The sequence below is a fragment of the Chanodichthys erythropterus genome, chromosome 12 (genome assembly GCF_024489055.1).
Source record: "Chanodichthys erythropterus isolate Z2021 chromosome 12, ASM2448905v1, whole genome shotgun sequence".
NCBI classification, from domain to species: Eukaryota; Metazoa; Chordata; class Actinopteri; order Cypriniformes; family Xenocyprididae; genus Chanodichthys; species Chanodichthys erythropterus.
The window spans coordinates 56,129,161-56,150,907 of record NC_090232.1 but is presented as its reverse complement, the minus strand read 5'-3'; the positions used below and the strand labels follow the sequence as shown (position 1 = coordinate 56,150,907).

At 37.0% G+C, this 21,747-nt stretch overlaps 1 protein-coding gene across 4 annotated transcripts; it reads right to left on the bottom strand.

Moving 5' to 3' along the window:
• Positions 1-108: 108 nt before the first annotated feature.
• On the bottom strand, positions 109-20,937 carry LOC137032640 (NACHT, LRR and PYD domains-containing protein 12-like). 4 transcript variants are annotated; one of them, XM_067404488.1, is made up of 11 exons: positions 20,873-20,937; positions 20,235-20,347; positions 20,045-20,149; positions 19,807-19,929; positions 12,523-14,340; positions 9,019-9,192; positions 4,275-4,448; positions 3,683-3,856; positions 3,443-3,616; positions 2,390-2,436; positions 109-2,302 (listed from the first exon to the last, which is right to left on the bottom strand). In XM_067404488.1, exons 2-11 carry the CDS (start codon positions 20,270-20,272, stop codon positions 2,181-2,183), a joined length of 2,949 nt encoding a protein of 982 aa, XP_067260589.1. In that variant the 5' UTR covers positions 20,273-20,347; positions 20,873-20,937; the 3' UTR covers positions 109-2,180. The 4 variants fall into 4 exon arrangements, 3 of the variants coding, with proteins under 3 accessions (XP_067260589.1, XP_067260590.1, XP_067260592.1); XR_010896731.1 differs by having other exon boundaries at positions 2,210-2,302; positions 3,443-3,566; XM_067404489.1 differs by lacking the exon at positions 9,019-9,192.
• Positions 20,938-21,747: the final 810 nt, after the last annotated feature.

Genomic DNA, 21,747 nt, shown 5'->3' with positions numbered 1-21,747 from the left:
ATAAACATTTGAAATATATCAGTCTGTGTGTAATGAATGAATATAATATACGTTTACATTTTTGAATGGAATTAGTGAAATAAATCAACTTTTTGATGATATTCTAATTATATGACCAGCACCTGTATGCTGGATAGGAATGTTTTGAAACATGGAAGCTGGTTTGAGCTGGTTTATGCTGGTTTTTGGCTGGTCATGACCTAGTTTAAGCTGGCCAAGTGCTGATCCTAAGCTGGTCCTGAGCTGAAGCTAGATGCTTAGAACCAGCACTTGACCAGCTTAAACCAGCATCAACAGATCCACCAGTGTCATGACAACCATATAATATGGAGAACTTTGATGAACAACTATGGTGATATTCAAAAGCTTCTTGCTGCAAAGCATGCTGGGTCCAAAATCAATCTGGGTATATTGTCAATGCGGCATGAATAAATTATGCAGCTGAATTGCCTGATTATTTTATTTAATTCTTACTGTCTGCCTTTATTTTTGCTGTTGTTTTTGTGTTAATTTTTTGGATTGTGTTTTATCATGTTTTTTGTTGATGGTCACCATTGTAGAGATTCAGACGCTGATTCTTGATGTCTTTGTTTAGCTAAATGATGCCATAGTAAGTGAGTTAGACCATAAAAGTTGAGCTGTCTGTAGAAGCGCAATGTCTTGACGGATCCGAATCCAGCACAAATGAATCAGTGTGTTGAATCTGCTGTTCGGAGCGCCAGAGTCACCTGATTTCAGCCGTTGGCAGTTTGACACGCGATCTGAATCATGATTGGACACACTGATTCATTTGTGCTCCGAAGCTTCCTGAAGCAGTGTTTTGAAATCGGCCATCACTAAATAAGTTACTTTGTTTTTTTTTGGCGCTCCAAAAATATTCTCGCCGTTTTATAATATTAATATTGAACCACTGTACTCACATGAACCGATTTAAATATGTTTTTAGTACCTTTATGGATCTTGAGAGAGGAAATGTCATTGCTGGCTATGCAAGCCTCACTGAGCCATCAGATTTGAACTAAAATATCTTAATTTGTGTTCCGAAGATTAATGAAGGTCTTACGGGTGTGGAACTGCATGAGGGTAAGTAATAAATGAAAGAATTTTCATTTTGGGGTGAACTAACCCTTTAAATTCTTGTTGTTTTCTAATTCAAAATTAATTCCTTATAATCTTCTTTCAATTACTACTTCCCAAAGATTGAGTTTGTGTCTCAGTACAGGTATCTCTGGATTTTAATTGATGATGCTCTCTTCTTTGGCCCTCATGTTCAGCAACTAGTGAAAAGATTGAAAGTAAATCTGTGTTTTTATTTTAGAATTACATCCTGCCTTTCTTTCGAGGCTAAAAAGAAGCTTGTTGCCACCACTTTTATGTCTGCACTGGACTTTGGTAATGTTATATAAATGCATGCATATTCTCAGTGTTTACATGCTTTGGACATGGTTTACAACAAATTTTCAAGGTTTGTAACAAATTTTAAAAACACTCATCATTGTGTGTTGCATGCTTGGGTTGAATAGTCTGCTTTGTCCACTGTTTACTAAAACACTGCCATGTTCTTATTTATTAATCTATATGGTCTTAAGAATCTCTATCTGGGAATGCTTTCTTCATATCTTCATACCTACATCTGTAAAAAACACATTGGTAATTATAACCTTCGGTCCCAGGAATTTTTCTTGGTATCTGTTCCAGTGGTGTGCACTGAATTAGGGGGAAAAGGCATTTAAATTTGCTGCTCCCTCTACCTGGAATAATTTGCAAATTAAGTTGAATCTTAGAGAGCTGGTGTCATTGCATTTTTAAAAGATTTTGAAAGAATTGGAAACAGAAACATCAGGTTGTAGATGTGTCTGATTTAGTCATATATTAATACCCCTTTATCATTGTATATATTTTTTATTTGATTTAACTTGCTTGTGTGTATATACATCTACAGATGGATTATGATGGGCTATCTGTTAAACCCATGTGAACTGTGTTGCTGTCATCTTGATCTTGGCCAGGACACTCTTGCAAAAGAGATTTTTATTTCTCTGTGTGCTTATTTTCTGGTAAAATAAAGATTATATTAATAAAAAATAATAAAACTAATATAATAGCAAACCTGCCACTCTGTAAAGTCTCACAGTAACAGCATCCAGTCACACTTCTCAACACAGATTCTACAGACAAACTTAAAATCCGCCTGGATGATCAGGATATGGCTTTGTCTTTAGAACACCTTTTTTTTCTTCTGTTCTTATATATAATGCAAATATTTCATCCATGTTTGGACCCGGAAAGAAATTCCAGGTATCTGAAATCAACAAGAGAAAAACTGTATAAAACACAACAACTGTGTGTGTGTGTGTGTGTGTGTGTGTGTGTGTGTGTGTTTACCTACCTTCTGGTAACTTTAGTGAACACTTGACCTCTCCTTCATGATCCACACTATTAACACACAGACACACAAACATGTCAGATTCTTCTCATAACACAATTAAAGCATTTGAGGAAATGAAGAGTTACTACTTTAACTCTAAAAGGACTTTCTTCAGTGTTTTGCTCAAGAGTTTAAATGAATAAACCACCTAAAAACATGTGATTGATACTTAGAATGCTCTGTTCAAAGTCTTCGTCATTAGTCAGGAACCAGGGTGTGCTCTTTGATACCAATCTTTCATTTGAAAGTCACATTTCTGGCTCATTTCTGGCAACCACATTCTTCCATCTTAAAAAATATATCTAAACTATGACATGCTCTCAACGACAAATGCGGAACAGGCCTCAAGGCTAGATTATTGTAATGCTCTACTGGGTGATTGCCCTCCATGCTTAATAAACAAACTACAGCTGGTCCAAAATGCAGCAGCTAGAGTTCTTACAAGAACCAGGAAGTACGACCATATTAGACTTGTTCTTTCAACAATGCATTGGGTCCCTATTAAACATTGTATATATTTTAAAGTCTTGCTAATTACTTACAAAGCACTAAATGGTCCTGGCCATATCCAGATCAGATGGAGGATCTGTACCTAGACACGACCACAGCACATCTCTGAAATGGCAGCTAGATTGTGTCAACTATCCCCTGTAAAGGCCTCATCGACATGAAAGCCAGTGGCACAGATCCTAAACAATACCATTTCCATACCAGCATTATGAATCCGATCTTCAACCTCATGGAACTGGAATAAATATTTTGAATGTTTCGATCCCAATCTGATTTATGACCCGTAACGCTGCCTGAATCATAGTCATGTACTGTTAGTTGCTGGCCAGAGGAGAACTATTAATTATTTTCATTAATATATAAAAATAATCTTATTTGAAATCCAAAAAATTGATAGACAGGTGATTGACATATGTTCCTTCACTGCTGCAGGACACAGAAAAGATTGTATTGACAGACAAGACAAGAGAAATTGTGATACCAGGTTAAAACAGGGTCTCATACTTGAGTATCTGAAGTGAGCAGTCTGGATCATCCAGTTTTTCAGTGAGCTGCTTGACTCCTGATTGTCCTGGTTTATTGTAGCTCAGATCCAGCTCTCTCAGATGTGATGAGTTTGAACTCAGGGCTGAAGACACATAATCACAGCCTTCCTCTGTCACCATACAGCCTGATAAACTACAGACACATAGAGTCAGATCAACCAGAGCAAATTTAGTGAATAGTTTTCTAGTTTATAGATACCTCAGTATCTGCAGCTGACAGTTTGGACTCCTTAGCCCATCAGAGAGCTGCTTCACTCCTGAATCCTGCAGGTCATTGTCACTCAGGTCCAGCTCTCTCAGGACACAGTTTGAGGAATGTAGAGCTGATGACAAACTCTCACAACACTCAGCAGTGAGTTTACAATCAGAAAGACTGAAAAAGAGCAGAACACAAGAGCAGTCGGATCATCTCCAAACACACATCAACATTATGGTCCGCTGACTGTACATTAACTCTTATATGTTCCTTAAAGAGATAGTTCACCCAAAAATGATAATTCTATCATCATTTACTCACCCTCAAGTTGTTCCAAATCTGCATAAGTTTTTTTGTTCTGTTGAACACAAAGGAAGATATTTTGAAGAAAGTTTGTAACCAGGCCACTTTGGGGTTAGGAAAAAAACTACTATGGAAGTCAATGGTGCCCCGAAACTGTTCAGTTTAACACATTCTTCAAAATCTCTTTATTTATTTTCAACAGAACAAAGAAAATTATACAGATTTTGAACAACTTGAGAGTGAGTAAATGATGATGGAATTTTCATTTTTGGGTGAACTATCCCTTTAATACCTCAGTATCTGCAGCTGACAGTTTGGACTCTTCAGTCCATCAGAGAGCAGCTTCACTCCTGAATTATACAGGTCATTGTCACTCAGATCCAGTTCTTTCAAGACACAGTTTGAAGATTGAAGAGCTGATGACAAACTCTCACAACACTGACCAGTGAGACGACAGAATTGCAATCTAAATAGAAAAAAAAGATTTTTTTTATTATAGTTTCATTGCTTTGATAATTATTAGTTTTCTCTTAATAAACATGAAATCTGCCACACTTTGATATACAGTATTATACGTTCTTTTTAAGTGTCTTTTATTCTGTAGATCTTCCTTATTCCTGTTTTCTGTTTCCTTCATTCTCCTTCAATTGTCTCCAACTGTCCTTTGTTTTGCCATTAGTTTTATACTCCCTTCAAAAGGGGTCTGATATATTGTAATTTCAGTTCTTAGCATTTAAATAACCAAGCAAATATTTACAAGCGCAAAACTCAGAAATTTAGTTGCCAAGATGTTGGAAGTGTCGTGAATGTGAATTCTAAAAATAGATCAGATGTTCTCATCTGGTTTGGTCATTTGACTCACATTTTCCCATGATCATTAAGCTGTGGCCCAGTTTTTTAGGAATTTAACCTGATTCCTAAAAAGTTCTAAAAATTAATGTAATAAATTTGCTTTTAGAAACCAAGCAAATTTATTTAAAAAAAATAGTTGCCCCACACACAAGTAATGTCCCACTTTACTTAATATATACATAAATTGTAAGAATATAAAGGATACTGATGAATAAACAGTATAAGGTAAGGCTATTAAACAGCATTCACAAATTAGTTTTTGTTAATACAATAAAGTTATTAAGTTGATATGAGCCACCACAGTCATTTAAAAATATACAAAATAACAAAAGTGAAAATAAAGTACAATTTTGGAACTATGGAATGGAAAAAAAAAACAGTTACCATGACTAGTATAAAAATGTTAATAAAACATGGACAGTGATCCTGATAAACACCATACCTGCATGCAAATTCTTCCCAGCTAATATACAAACTACCAGTTATGTAATTTAGTGATACTTTTTGGTAATTTCATGACTAACTAATTGACAATATTGTAATTAAATGTGTATTTTATTTATGAAGTGACATACAGCACATGTCTGCGCGTGTGCAATTGGAGAGTGCGCACTACAAACATAGTATAATGTCTGACAGAACTGGAAAGTTTTTATATCATAACAGGTTACAAAATAATGTTAAGAATAATGACACTGACTCAACAGATACTGAATCAAGTCAATGTGTTTTTCACAGGCATTCTTTACTTAAACTGTCTGACAGAAGTTTCAAAAATTCATTGCATTTTTTTAAAAATAAATAAATAAATAAAAGCCTTGCATCAGAAAAACATAGAATTATGTTTGTTGTTGTTTGACTTACACACTGCGTGACCCACTCAAACAGACTTGCGACCCACTTTTGGGTGGTGGTAGGGCTGTCACAATATTAGATTTTTCACACCATGGTTATTGTGGCCAAACAATATCACAATATCGATATATCGCGATATTTATAGAATCCTTGGGGGGAAAAATTTATCGGTCTAAATAATTTTTACTTTGTTTATTTAGTTTTTCTCTTTCAGGGTTGCTACACATTTTTTAAAGGGGTGGTTCAATGGGATTTCACTTTTTTAACTTTAGTTTGTGTGTAATGTTGCTGCTTGAGCATAAACAGTATCTGTAAAGTTACAGTGCTGAAAGTTCAATGCAAATGGAGATATTGTCTTTTAAAGTTGTGGCAGTTTATTGCCTACAAAAATGGCCGGTTTGGACTACAACAAGCTTCTTTCTGGGTTGGTGACATCATAAACCCTTGCAATTAACATAAACACTTCCCCCGGAAACACGCAACAAAGTGGGCGAGGCCATGTGGCGCAGTATAATGGAAGCGGAAGAGTTGTTTACACCGAACGCGAGCTGCGCGATGCGTCAAAAGATAATAGAACACATTATAATCTGTTATAATCTGTTATATTTTCTATACTGGATACGATGCTGAAGACAGCTTCCAGAATCTACACGAGTTCAATGCTGGATTTGCACAAAGGCTTTTACTGAAAGATGAAACAGTTCCTACTTTAAAAGCAGAAGCTGCTGTTTATTGGCTTCAAACTGTAAGTACATTTTATTGTTTGTACATGTCTTTTAAACGTAATATTATAGTTTTTTTAATGCATCAAGGACATATACAAAGAGCACCTCATTTTTGCTAGTCAGTTAACTAGGTTCTAGTGCAACAAACACCAACAAACGTCTATGTTTATAGACAAACAGTTGTTCATAAACGATACCTTTACAAAAATGGGACTACTCAGTCATGTCACACTGTATATTTAAACAGCAGTGACAGCATATCTAAACACTTTGACACAAATACAAAATGAAATACCATTCATAAACATCCTTTAAAAGCCGCGATTGCAGAGTTTCTGCTTTACCCTCTTCATCTGGGTCTGATTCGGCTCAGTTTGATACAGCAATATAGGCGCTATTATTTACATTTCCTCTGAAGCGCTAACTACAAATGGTAAGGGGTGTGGGGTGTGGCATTTCCGGATGCTTAAGCGAATCACGATACACTGGGCCAGCTACCAACCTGCTAACCAATCTGAGCACATTGCATATTTCGGAGGGAGTGGCTTCATAGAAGCAGGAAGTCAAACGAGCCGTTCATATGACAGTGGAAACAGAGATGTAGAATAAAGCTCAAATATATGAAAAATACAGCGTTTTCAAAAAAAACTATGCATTAAGACATGTTAAACTGTGCCCCCAAAACACAATCAAGCCTAGAAAAAAAAAAAACACTGAACCACCCCTTTAAAGTCAAATTTAAGGCTTTTTAAGACCTGAAGAAATAAAAATTAATACTACCATAGTAGCCTAAACATTATGGCTCTTACCAATCAGATGAAATCATTATCAACAAAATCCATCTTTGCAATACAGAGGTGACACAGAATGAGAAGTGGCATTAATATATTTACACAGCATTTACAATCTGTCTACATAAATTAAAATTAATATTTACATTTTTATTTAATATTTAAATAATTTTTTGCAATTTTAACTTTTTAATTAAAATGTCCCTTACATATGAAACTAAACTGCCAGTAGGTATCAGCAAGTCACTGTCTTAATGAGTGAGTGAGTCAAACGATTTGTTCAAATGACTGATTCATTCAGGAACAAAGCTCAGATTAATTCGTTCTAAACGCAGATTCAGTCAGAATAACAAAAACATTTCTGTTGCACAGATGCTCTGTTCAGCTGTTCATAATTTTGAAATTTTCGTTGGCAAAATAAAGAAAAGAAAACAATATTAACAATACTGTGTCTAAAATGTAACTCACATTGTTCATTTAACAAGTTGAAGGAACATTGCATTTGTGCCGATTTGGGGAAAACAGCACTTTTGCTCGTGTGATATTGTAAAACAACTACATCTTATATGATATAATGACAAAAAATTGTCGGGGCAAAAAATGCCAGTGTATCTTGAATTTTGAGGGCATATAACTGCATGCATAGCTACATCACGCTGAATAAGACGAGTAAAGAAAACACGATACTTAAAATAATCACCCTTTATTTAAATACGTGAACACAGAAAATAGCTGTTAACAGGTTAATATAACATTTCCCATTCCATGACTAGTAAAATAATCGCAACTTACTCTCTGTAAAATGGAATAATCTGCAGGGTGATGGACACGGAGGTGGGTAAAAAGGTTGGTGGTGTTGCCACCCTTCACGCTGACTGTAGCTATAGGCAAATCTTGTGGATTGGGCTGTCTAAGGAGCCAAAAAACTCCTATACTGTCGAGCTTACTTAACTTTTTTCGGGTGCAGACAGAGACTCTCACTCTCTTGCTCGGAATAGCTGCGCACTGCGTCTTCTTCTTGTTTGACAGGCGTCAGCATTAAAGTGAAATACTGCCACCTGAGAGCTCAACCTGGTACTGGCGCTGGAGTATTTACATGTCATGATATCATAAGCGTCCTATTCATTTTAAATATTGTGGTTATCGCCAATACCGGTATAATCGTCACACCCTAAATTAACACAATATCGATATTTCATGCTTTGAATATCACGGTTATCATCAATATCGGTATATTGCGACACCCCTAGGTGGTGGCATTCTAAAGTTTGTATCTTGCCCTTCTCACTAACTGTTCCATGCTCCCTATGGCCAGAATATGTCGTGCTGAAATGGGACACTGGTGTTAGGGAAACGTTTTATGTTTTATGTTATGCTTACTTCAGTGCATTTCACAATCCATGTTTGCACTTACACTCTGATGGTGTTCCCCATATTGTCAAAACCAAAACCCATCCCAAGACCCAAGACATTTCCTGTCTATGTAAACTCTATGACACAGATGTTAAACGGAATCTCTCCTTGAACCAGTTACATAAAATCTTAAATGTTAAAAATATAATATAATATTAATATTTTATTTTATAATATAATAATAATATAATATTTTTCACATTGTTTTTTAAAACTGAATACTCAACTCTCTAGAACAACTCTGTCTTCTCCTTTACCCTGCTGGGTGGGATGGGGAACAGGTTTGTTCATTTACAACCCAATAACACCTCCTTTCAATATATAATATGATCACTGCCACCAATCCTGCTAAAATTAATTTTGTTGTCATATATTGTTGAATTATACAACTGTAAAATACCTCAGTTTCTCCAGCTGGCAGCTTGAACTCTTCAGTCCATCAGAGAGCAACTTCACTCCTGAATCTTGCAAGTTATTGAAGCTCAGGTGCAGATCTCTGAGGAAGCAGTTTGCAGACTGTAGAACTGATAACAGCATTTGATAATCCTGACTAGTCAGATTAGAGCCACCAAAACTGAAAGAGATTAAATACAGCACAATACTGTAAGCAGGTGACACACATGAGGATACTTGTTACAGTGTGGGACTAAATTGGGACACAAATCAAAAGATCAATTTGACCTTTGTAGCTATCAGTCTCTGCTCTCATCCTTTTCTGCTGAAATTCATGCTGCTAAATCCTCCTATTTCCACAACAAAATCAACAGCGCTTCAAACACACGCACACTTTTCAAATCATTCAACTCTCTCCTCTGTCCCCCTCCACCACCACCCACCTCATCCCTTACTGCTGATAATTTTGCTACATTTTTCACTGACAAAACATCTACCATCAGCAGTCAGTTCTCCACTCCACACACACAGGAACTCAGACCAACCACACACACAGCCACACACCTCCTCTCTTCATTTTCCCCCCTCACTGAGACAGAAGTATCCAAACTTCTCCTCTCCAATCATCCTACTACCTGCCCTCTAGATCCCATCCCCACACACCTTCTACAAGCCATCGCTCCCACACTTTTACCAGCACTGACACACATCATCAACACATCTCTCCAAACTGGCACTTTCCCTAACACATTCAAACAGGCTCGGGTAACCCCACTGCTTAAGAAACCCACATTAAACACGTCTCTTGTAGACAGCTACAGACCTGTTTCTCTCCTACCATTCATAGGAAAAACACTTGAACGAGTTGTTTTCAACCAGGTGTCATCTTTCCTCTCACACAGCAACCAATTGGATGTCAATCAATCTGGTTTCAAGAGTGGCCACTCGACTGAGACTGCACTGCTGTCGGTCACTGAATCCCTGCGGATTGCAAAGGCTGATTCCAAATCATCAGTCCTCATTCTGCTCGATCTATCAGCTGCCTTTGACACAGTGAATCATCAGATCCTCCTGTCCACCCTCTCATCACTGGGCATCACAGGTACTCCACTTCTCTGGTTTGAATCCTATCTCACAGGAAGGTCTTTCAGGGTTGCCTGGAGAGGGGAGGTATCCAAAGCTCATCAGCTGACCACGGGTGTTCCTCAGGGTTCAGTTCTTGGACCCCTACTCTTCTCCATTTACACTACATCACTTGGTCCCATCATTCAGGCACATGGTTTCTCCTACCATTGCTATGCTGATGACACACAACTCTTCCTTTCATTCCATCCAGACGATCCCACAGTAGCTGCTCGAATCTCAAGCTGTCTGGCGGACATCTCGGCATGGATGAAAGAACATCATCTACAGCTCAACCTGGCTAAGACTGAGCTTCTCGTCTTCCCTGCCAATCCGACTCTAAATCACGATTTCAGCATCCAGCTAGGCACATCCTCAATTACCCAATCAAATTCGGCCAGAAATCTTGGAGTAATCCTTGATGATCAACTGACCTTCAAAGACCACATTGCAATGACAGCTCGGTCATGCAGATTTGCACTATACAACATCAGGAAAATCAGGCCCTTTCTAACAGAACATGCAACACAACTTCTGGTCCAGGCTCTGGTCATTTCTAGGCTTGATTACTGCAATGCACTTCTGGCTGGACTGCCATCATGCACAATCAAGCCTCTACAAATGATTCAGAACGCAGCAGCACGTCTCGTCTTCAACGAGCCCAAAAGAGCCCACGTCACGCCTCTCTTCATCTCTCTTCACTGGCTACCACTTGCTTCTCGCATCAAATTCAAGGCGTTGACGCTTGCTTACAGATCTACCACAGGCTCAGCACCCTCCTACTTCCACTCACTCTTACGAGTCTACACTCCTACCAGAAACCTGCGCTCATTAAAGGAGCGAAGGCTTGTGGTACCATCACAGAGAGGCACAAAATCACTTTCCAGAACATTCTCATTCACTGTCCCTTGCTGGTGGAATGATCTTCCTGCCTTCATCCGGAATGCGGAATCCCTGGCAATATTCAAAAGACAGCTGAAAACCCATCTCTTTCGTGAGCACTTAACCTCATCTTAAAAAAAAAAAAAAAAAAAAAAAAAAAACCTTCTTATTCCTATCCTTTCACTTCCTCTAATCCCTCTATATTGTAGCTTGGGATAATCTGAGCACTGCCCATAACTTGTATTATGAGCACTTCTTGTCTATTTGCCTCGTCATAACGACTCGCTTGTTGTATTCCTCACTTGTAAGTCGCTTTGGATAAAAGCGTCTGCCAAATGAATAAATGTAAATGTAAATTAACTCTCTGGAGTCGGGTAACACGCCGGCATGTTTTGCATGACTTAATATACTCCGTCATTTCTTGTCATAGAGACATAAGTAATATATCAATTGAAACTATAGAATGTCTTCTTTTATTTGTGTACACTCAGAGTAAAAACACAATGTTGTGCTTTTTGTAAAATAAGGAAAACTAACATGAAGCGTGATCTCTCGTCTCCCTCTGCACGAACTCCAATCTGATAGTTCTCAGAAAATGAACTGTAACTTAGTGAATACTAATGACAAAAAAATTAGACTTGTGTCTAAAGAAACGTTGAAATGTCAGGTTTTAAAACAACCATTCTGTCTTTATGTAATCTGTATGAAAAGAGAGCAATGTCAGAAGTCCATGATTCAGCTCATTATCCACTAATGTGGCCACGCCCACGGAGCCAGCGCTATTCTGAGGCAAATTCTGAGGCAATACTTGTATACATCATCTCAATCGTGTATTTATTGTCTTGAAAATTGTTTATCTGGATGTTAAAGCCATGGTTAGCGACCTCTAGAAGACATGCCATTAGTTCCTGTTCTTCTTTATATGAATTTGTGGACTAACTGTGCACAGAGTGCCCTCCGGCTGCAAGTATGAATTGAAAACACAGTATCCAGTACTCATAGTGATGATAATAAATATTGAATAAATATTACTCCTCTGTATAAAAAATTGACATAAACATATAAGAATCCATCAATATTCCTCCAAATGTGCATTCTTTTAAGCTAAAAGCCTATATGAAATGCCACAGAGGTGACATAATTGTTCAGACACTTTGCATCACAGAAATACATTATATTTTAAAGTATATAATAGAATACCATTATTTTAAATTGTAACAATATTTCACAGTATTGCTGTTTATGATGAGCTGAGACATGATCACAGATGTTTTTTTCACAGCCTCATTAATATGCAAGTCATTTCAGGTCATTATTATGTGATTCTTTTGTCTTCTCAGGTGTAAATGGCCCATTATTCATGATGATTCACGCCTCCACGCATACTGTGTTTCTTGACAAAAAGCATCTTACAAAAACTAAATCAATATATTGTTTTATATGAACGAGTAAGCAGGATAATTTTTTTGTAAGTAGTTGTTATTACACAATCTGTTTAAACACTCACTTGGCTTTTCTGCAGTTGATCACAGCTGGTATCAGCCTTCTTCTACCCTCATCTGTTGTCTTGTATTTCATGAGGTTCAGCTCATCCAACACCTCCTTTGACATCTGAAGAATGTAGGTGATTGTTGAGCAGTGAGCAGGAGAGAGTTTCTTCATTGAGTGATAGTCTGATTTCACAAACTCCTGAATCTCTGTGGACAGAGTCTGATCTTTGACTTCCAGCAGGCAGAGGAACAAATTGATGGATCTTTCAGTTGAGACATGATCATGTTCCTTGATCTTCCCTTTAATGTACTGTGTGGTTTTCCTGATGCTCTCTGAGCTGTTCACTATGTGTGTCAGTAGATCCTGTAAGAGTCTCTGATTGGACTCCAGTGAGATGCCCAGCAGGAACCGCAGGAACAGATCCAAATGTCCATTTTTACTCTTGAGAGATTTATTTACTGCTGTTTTTAGCAGCACACACAGAGAGACTTTAAGAAACTGCAGTAACTCTTTGTTAATGACATGTGAATAAAACACATGGAAAGCAGCGAGAAACTCCTGAAAGCTCAGATGAATGAAGCTGTAGACTTTGCTCTGATGAATCACAGATTCCTCCATAAAGATCTCAGTGCAAATCCCAGAATACACTGAGGCGTCAGTGACATCTATGCCGCTCTCTCTCAGGTCCTCCTCATAGAACATCACATTGCCCTTCATCAGCTGCTTGAAAGCCACTTCAGCAAGTTTCACAATCACTTTTCTGTTGGACCTGAGCAGTTCTTTTGTTTTTTTCTCTTCATACTTCTGATTCCTCATGTTGATCTGAATCAGCAGGAAGTGGATGTACATTTCAGTCAGAGTTTGAGGGATTTCTGTACTCAGATCTTCTTGCAGGAGCTTTTGAAGCACAGTGGATGAGATCCAGCAGAAGACGGGTATGTGGCACATGATGTTGAGGCTTCTTGCTCTTCTGATGTGTGAGATGATTCTGCTGGCTTGATGCTCGTCACTGATTCTCTTCCTGAAATATTCCTCCTTCTGAGGCTCATTGAATCCCTGAATCTCTGTCAGACGGTTGATGTATTCGGAGGGGATCTGATTGGCTGCTGCTGGTCTGGAGGTGATCCAGATGAGAGCAGAGGGAAGCAGATCTCCTTTCATGAGGTTTGACATCAACATACCCACTGATGAAGTCTCAGTAACATTAGAAATTTCCTGAGTATCTGAAAACATCAGTGTGATTCTGCTTTCATCCAGACCATCAAAGATGAACACAACTTTACAATCCTCATAAATCTTTGAGTCCAGATCTTGAAGTTCAGGATGAAAGTCCAGCAGAAGTCTGTGAAGACTGTACTGATGATCTCGGATCAAGTTCAGCTCTCGAAATGGAAGCACAAACATGAAATCTACATCCTGATTGGCTTTTCCCTCGGCCCAGTCCAGAATGAACTTCTGCACTGAGATGGTTTTTCCGATTCCAGCGATGCCTTTAGTAAGAACAGTCTTGATTTGGTCCTTCTCCTCACATCCTGGTTCAGGTGAGGATTTAAAGATGTCATTGCAGTCGATTAGAGTGTCTTGTGAGTGTTGTGTTCTGGCTGTTTTCTCCATCTGTAAAACCTCATGTTCTTCATTCACTCCTTCACTCTCTCCCTCTATGATGTAGAGCTGTGTGTAGATCCTGTTCAGGAGGGTTTCATTCTCTTGGAGTTTCAGTCCCTCAAATAATCTCTCATACTTGTTCTTCAAGCTGATTTTGTGCCTGTCTTTGACTCGCTGTTGTTCATCATTTACTGATTGAGAAGAATCCTGGTCTCCAATCTGTTCATCTCTAATTGGTAACAAAATTCAAACATAAAACATCTTTGTGAATAAAACATCCAAGGAACAACACATTTAAGACAGAAGTTTCAGTTTAGCAGATTATATAAAACTTATATGAAACATTTGTACATTAAAGTACAACATATATTCTGGAATATAAGTTATGTTGATGTAATGTAATGTAATTTAAAGTCTCTTAGTTTCCTGTTCTAGTTGGGGTTTAAAATAGAGATAGACTGATAATAATTTTTTTTATAACCGATACAGATGTGGAATACTTATGTGGCTGATAATCAATATGCAGAACCAATATTTATGTATTGTTTACTTCACACAGTGATAACAACATCACTGGACACAAAATAAGTAAATGCTGAAAGTTAATATACTTTCATGTTAAATTTTATCTTCATATTACAACAATGAAAACACTGAATCTAGGAATTGAATCATATTTAATTTTCATGTCATGATAATTGCTGAAGCTTTGACAACAATAAAAAGGGTTGCCATACTATCAGGTTTAATATCTTTTTTCTTATAATAAAAATAACTTTGAACATTTAAACACAATAAAGCAATACTACGGTGACTGGGAGGGGACTGTTACATGACGTCGGTGTAGCAAGGAACAAGGACGAAGGAGAATACATAGAGTAGTTTTTAATGACAAAACAGGCAGGTATACACAAAGCACAGTCAACATCAACGAGAACAGAACAGAAGTGAATGGAAACACAGGGTATATATACACAAATCAAACAAAGGAACTAATGAGGGCGATAATGAGACAGACAGAAACTATGGTCAAACTGAGGAAGACAACGGTGAACATGTAACAGGGACATGTTCGGTTCATTTAGTTTTGTCGTGGCCACAACATAAATCGTAGGAACGTGATAATATGTTGTGGCCATGAGATCATTTTTTCAAGGTAACGAAATCCTTACAGCAACAACACTGATATTAACATTAGGCAAAATAAATTGATAAAGTCTAATGTTTTCAAATGGAGAACGTAAATAAATCACACTCATTCCAATATGTTCTGTTTAATTCATGTAAAGTTACATCTTTAGTGGGACATTACTTGATGGATTACGTGACTCAATGACTTCATCTCTACTTTTTAGCGACAAGCTTAAAGGTGCCGTAGAACGTCTTTTTAAAAGATGTAATTTCAGCTAAAAGTTTCAGCTCAAAATACCCCATAGATATTTTTTATTAATTTTTTTAACTGCCTATTTTGAGCCATAATTATATATGCACCGATTCCTTGCACAGCCCCTTTAAATCTCGTGCTTCCGTTCCCTCCCTTGGAGCTCGTGCTTGCCTTAACCAGCATAAACAAAGTTTACACTGCTAATGTAACCCTTAAAATGGATCTTTACAAATATCTGTAAAGATCTGCATGACGAACAAAGACTGTTCGTCATGCAGCATGTCTAATCACGTAAGTATAGTATTTATTTGGATGTTTACATTTGATTCTGAATGAGTTTGATGTTGCTCCGTGGCTAAAGCTAACACACTGCTGGAGAGATTTATAAAGAATGAAGTTGTGTTTATGCATTATACAGACTGCAAGTGTTTAAAAAATGAAAATAACAACGGCTCTTGTCTTCGTTAATACAGTAAGAAACAATGGTAACTTTAACCACATTTAACTGTACATTAGCAAAATGCTAACGAAACATTTAGAAAGACAATTTACAAATATCACTAAAAATATCATGTTATCATGGATCATGTCAGTTATTATTGTTCCATCTGCCATCATCTGCTTACCTAGTCTGATGATTTAGCTGTGCACAGATCCAGACATTAATACTGGCTGCCCTTGTCTAATGGCTTGAACATGAGCTGGCATATGCAAATATGTGACCAATCACGGAAAGTAGGGACACAAGTCGGTTCTGGGGCATTTTGAGTTATTCACAGATTCTGAAAGTGTAGTCTCAAAGCTTTCCAACAATGTGTAACACATGGAAATCTGATAATATTTGGAGAAGTTGTGGCCATTTGAAGGTAGGCACTCAAAAAAGCTCTAAAGAGAGAAATTGGCCTCTAAAGTTTGTGCAGTTTTCACCTGTTCTCACCTCTTGGGAGTGAACAATAGGGCTCATTTACATCTGATTTAGATAAGCCATACCCCCTGTAAAGCTGCATGGACCGCATACTATTAATAATAAAGGTTAATGTGCATTATAAATGTCAGTAATTTATCTTTTTTGATTTTTATAAAAATGATTTAGAGGCTGAAAATGATTTAGAGATAACATGTTGCAAGACACTCCTTTAAAATCTGTCCATCATTTTTAATGTTATTATTTTAATGTTTAGGTAAAGAAAAAGTGCATATTGATGCTAATTTTATTTGTTATTTGCTGGTTTTCTACATAAAACTTGGTGAATTGATTTCGTTCTGTAGAATTAGGACTTTTTGTGATAACCGTCATCATTTTGGTCACTATAATCATGAAATGAAATTTTCTCACCTGAGAAGACAAAAGAATCACATAAAAATGACCTGAAATGACTTGCATAATAATGAGACCTTTCAGTCAGGTAGGCTGTGAAAAAACCCTCTGTGATGTGATCATGTCTCAAGCTCATCATGGTGTATATCAAACATACAGAAAAAACAGCAATACTGTGAAATATTATTACAATTTAAAATAATGGTATTATATACTTTAAAATATAGCCTAATGTATTTCTGTGATGCAAAGTGTCTGAACAATTATGTTACCTCTGTGGCATTTCATATAGGTTTTTAGCTTAAAAGCATGCACATTTGGAGAAATATTGATGGATTCTCATATGTTTATGTCAATTTTCTATACAGAGGAGTAATATTTATTCAATATCTATTGTCATCACTATGAGTGCTGGATTCTGTGTTTTCAATTCATACTTGCAGCCGGAGGGCGCTATATACACCTTTAGTCCACAAATTCATCTAAAGAAGAGCAGGAACCAGGAACTAACGGCATGTCTTCTAGAGGTCACTAACCATGGCTTTAAAGGTGACCTATTATGCCCTATTTCACAAGATGTAAAATAAGTCTCTGATGTCCCCAGAGTGTGTATGTGAAGTTTTAGCTCAAAATACCCCACAGATAATTTTTTATATCATGTTAAAATTGCTACTTTTGGTGGTTGAGCAAAAACAAGCCGTTTCAGTGCGGTCCTTTAAAATACAAATGAGCTGCTGTGATCTGGCTAAGAAGGCGGAGCTTCAAGAGCTGATTCTCCGGTGACAGGATTCAGTCAGGACCTACAATCTATGGTCAGGACACACTATAATGTAAGAAACTGCTAATATATGATGCATGGAGGTAGAACAGGTATAGTTTAGATCAATTACGGTTATATCTTATATTGTCTTCTTGTTTTTAATCTACTGTAGTACAGGCCTGTTGTACCATCCGAATGATGGCCAAAACTTTACCGATGAGTTTTATGACGTTTATTGTACTTCACAGAAAAGATGAAGCATCCATTTTCACTCTAGAAAATCACTGTAAGAGCTTAATAAAACATTGCAAGTGTGCATTAAAATATTATCCATAAACTGTCTCTCTCTTTCCCTTGTATTATCATCACCAACATTAAAATAACACAGAAACACTCCTTACAACTAACAGTAAACAAATATATAAAGACCTTATGCCTTTCGTCAGTGCAGCAATGGCGGACTCGCTGTAAAGAACTCGCTCAGGGCGGGTCTATGTTCAAACTTCAGTGTCAGTCAACACTGTGGGCGGGGCATGTGGCTTTTGTGACGTCACACTGCCAGGGATCTGGAAACGGCTTGTTCTGAAACACTGTTTATGATTTATGGGGATTAAAAAAAAGGAGTGGGTGGATTTTTATCACGATAGGGTGGTTGTGTACACACACTGCCAATACACATTTATGTTCAAACACCAGGCAAAAGTGATTTTTGCATAATAGGTCCCCTTTAACATCCAGATAAACACTTTTCAAGATAACAAATACACGATTGAGACGATGTATGCATGTATTGACTCTGAATTTGCGTCTGAATAGCGCTGGCTCCGTGGGCGTGGCCGCATTAGCAGATAATGAGCTGAATCATGGACTTCTGACATGGCTCTCTTTTCATACAGATTACATAAACACAGAATGTTTGTTTTCGATTTGACTTACACGATTTACCTGACATTTCAACGTTTCTTTAGACATAAATCTAATGTTTTTGTGATTAGTATTCACTAAGTTACAGTTCATTTTCTGAGAACTATCGTTCAGAGGGAGACGAGAGATCACGCTTCATGTTAGTTTTCTTTATTTTACAAAAAGCACAACATTTTGTTTTTACTCTGAGTGTACACAAATAAGAGAAGATATTCTATAGTTTCAATTGATATATTACTTATGTCTCTATGACAAAAAATGACGGAGTATTTTAAGTCTGTTTTGCTGCAATGTGAAAAAAATCCTGCAAAACGCGCCGGCGTGTTACCCGACTCCAGAGAGATAATGTCTTATTATGCCGCTTTCATCGTCGCTCAGATCATCTTCAAAATCAGTGAGAGCTTGTTCATAAGCATCCGGTTTGTCGAAGAAGTACTTCAAAAGTACTTCTTCGTGATCTCAACTAACAGATTCTGTAAAAAAAAAACCAAAATCACCAATTTTGAAAAAAACCCGCTTCTTTCTCATTTTACTCGATAGTTGTGCTGCCGACTTGTGTCACTGGTTTCCATGACGGGTCACATATTGGGGCGTACATATTAATGACCCCGATTGTTACGTAACAGTCAGTGTTATGAGATTCGCCTGTTCTTTGTAGGTCTTTTAAACAAATGAGATTTATATAAGAAGGAGGAAACACTGGAGTTTGAGACTCACTGTATGTCATTTCCATGTACTGAACTCTTGTTATTTAACTATGCCAAGATAAATTCAATTTTTAATTCTAGGGCACCTTTAATTTGTGCATTAATGGCTATGTTAAAGCAAAACAAGTTATGTCTCCCTTCAGAAGCAGATGGCGCCATTTATTGGTGGAGCTGATATTACAAAACCAATATCCGATAATAGAAAAAAGATTAAATATAGGGAAAACTTAACAAAACTTGAGCTGTATAATCACACTTTTGTCATCTATAGAGCCACTTTATAAATATTTTTTTAAAAATGCAAATTTTGACTCAACATGACTTATAGTCCGGTGTGACTTATTTTCCTGAAAATACTGTCATGGCTTTTCTGACATTGCAACTACAAATTTTTGTCTTAGGTCTGTATATATTTGTACAACATACATTCATTAGATTTATGTTGCTGGAGATGAAACTCTCTGACTCTTCCTCCTGCTGACTCTAAGATATAATAATTCATGCACATCTTTACACTGTAATTAACACAACATAATTAGTTAGAAAAATCTGTTATGTTGTATGAGTCGGTCTATTGTCTCCAGTACTGGACGGTGTCTCACCTGGGGTCAGAGGTTACTGCTCCTTCACTAAATTTAACAGGAGGATCCATTGATTGATTGCTCTTCAGAGACACACAGCTGGCTTCTGGAGATGAAGATGTCTGACTCCCCCTGCTGGAAATACTAAGATATAATAATTAATATAAATCTTAACACAGTAAGTAACATAATTAGTCCAGATATTCTGTTTCTGTTGTATGAGTCAGTCTATCGTTTCCAGTACTGGACGGTGTCTCACCTGGGGTCAGAGGTCACTGCTCCTTCACTGAATTTAACAGGAGGATCCATTGATTGATTGCTCTTCAGAGACACACAGCTGACTTCTGGAGATGAAGATCTCTGACTAATAATGAGAAGAGATATGATTATTCATGAACATTGTCTCATGTCTTCATGTCTATTGTCTCCAGTACTGGACATTGTCTCACCTGGGGTCAGAGGTCACTGAATCCATGGGATTATTCATGGATCTGTCACTCTTCAGAGACTCACTGCTGGGTTCTGGAGATGCTGCTCTCTTTCTCAAAGACTGACATTTTCCCTTTTATATGAGAGCATTACATTAATATCACATTTAGCAGATACTTTAATTTGAAGTTATTTACAGTGTATTCAAGCTAAACATTTCAGCACATGTTTCCTGTGAACATAAATGATATGAACATAATGAAGGCATCATTCAATCATAAATGAAATGGACTCAAACATATTTCACTTGTAATTCAGTAGACTAGTTAGTTTACATAGCTTCAGTGGAAATACATTTACGTTTTTGCTTTACACAATAATTTCACTAAAGATTAAAAAAAACCCAACATTCTAAGATCAAATCATAAGGGAGTGTCAGAGAGATGGAATATTGCTTTATATAACATTTCTTTAAGCACTTTATTTTAGATTTTCATAGATCAACAGAGACGGATATCAAACTAACCCTGTTATATTTACTTTTAACTTTCACTTTCGATATCTTTTCATGAGCGTCATAGTTTTGTTAATTTCAGTTCTGTGTTTGATGTGATCTTATAAAGACTTAGAACAACATTCTAAAACAACATTACATTACATGATTTTGATGATAGTTGATCTTGCCGTGATATACGATTCTTTATGGGTCCGGCGTCTTTTCTTCTTCTTTTGAATTTAATGGAGTTTTGTCAAACCAGCTTTGGTGCATTTCCTCCACCTACTGGAATGGAATGTGAAGCATTGATGTAGAAGGAATGGAACAAAAATAACTTCTAAATTCTTCTAATCAAACATGCTTTTCTTTAAGTATTCTAATAAAGCTTTGGTCACTTTTGAATTATTGTTCTTTAATGTTAGCCTTTTTATTCCAACAGATACAGTGTTAACTTCTTCTAAGAGCTCAGATCTGTCGTTATTGTAACCAACACATTTTAGAAGAACATGTTCGACTGTTTCTGGTGATCCATATTTGCAGCACAATCCTGTATTTTGTTTACCAATTTTAAAAAAGTGATTTGATTCAAAGCTGTGTATCCAATATGAAGTTGGGAAATTATAGTGTCATCCCTTCTTTTGCCACAAACTTCTCTCACATTTCCTCCATCTTTATTTCATATAAATGTCTTCCCTTTGCTTCCTGTGTCCACAACTCTTGCCATCTCTTCTTAATTATATTTTTGATTAACCCCTTTATTTCAAGATTCCCTAGAGGAACATTAACATTTATTCTTGAATACATCTTTCCCACAAGTGAATAAGCACTACTTTAAATCATTAACCACGCTTTGCAGTCCTAAACTTTTACAGTGTGAATCGATGCAGTGATAGAATGTTAATGGCTAGATGCATAGCATTTATTCATTTGCTTTGGACAGTCATGGAAATGCAGTGCTTTGTATAAACAGTAGATTCAGCATTTGAGGAGAAAAATTTAATGGTGACAGAAAATGTGACATTAGGGGTGAAGAAGAG

Bases quoted from the DNA above. Each gene is read 5' to 3' on its own strand.
- LOC137032640 (XM_067404488.1), bottom strand. From the start codon at position 20,272: ATGAATAATCCCATGGATTCAGTGACCTCTGACCCCAG. The intron at 14,341-19,806 runs GTGAGACACCGT...GTTACCAATTAG, and splicing joins GCAGTAACCTCTGACCCCAG to AGATGAACAGATTGGAGACC. The intron at 4,449-9,018 runs GTATTTTACAGT...TTTTCTATTTAG, and splicing joins TGCCAGCTGGAGAAACTGAG to ATTGCAATTCTGTCGTCTCA.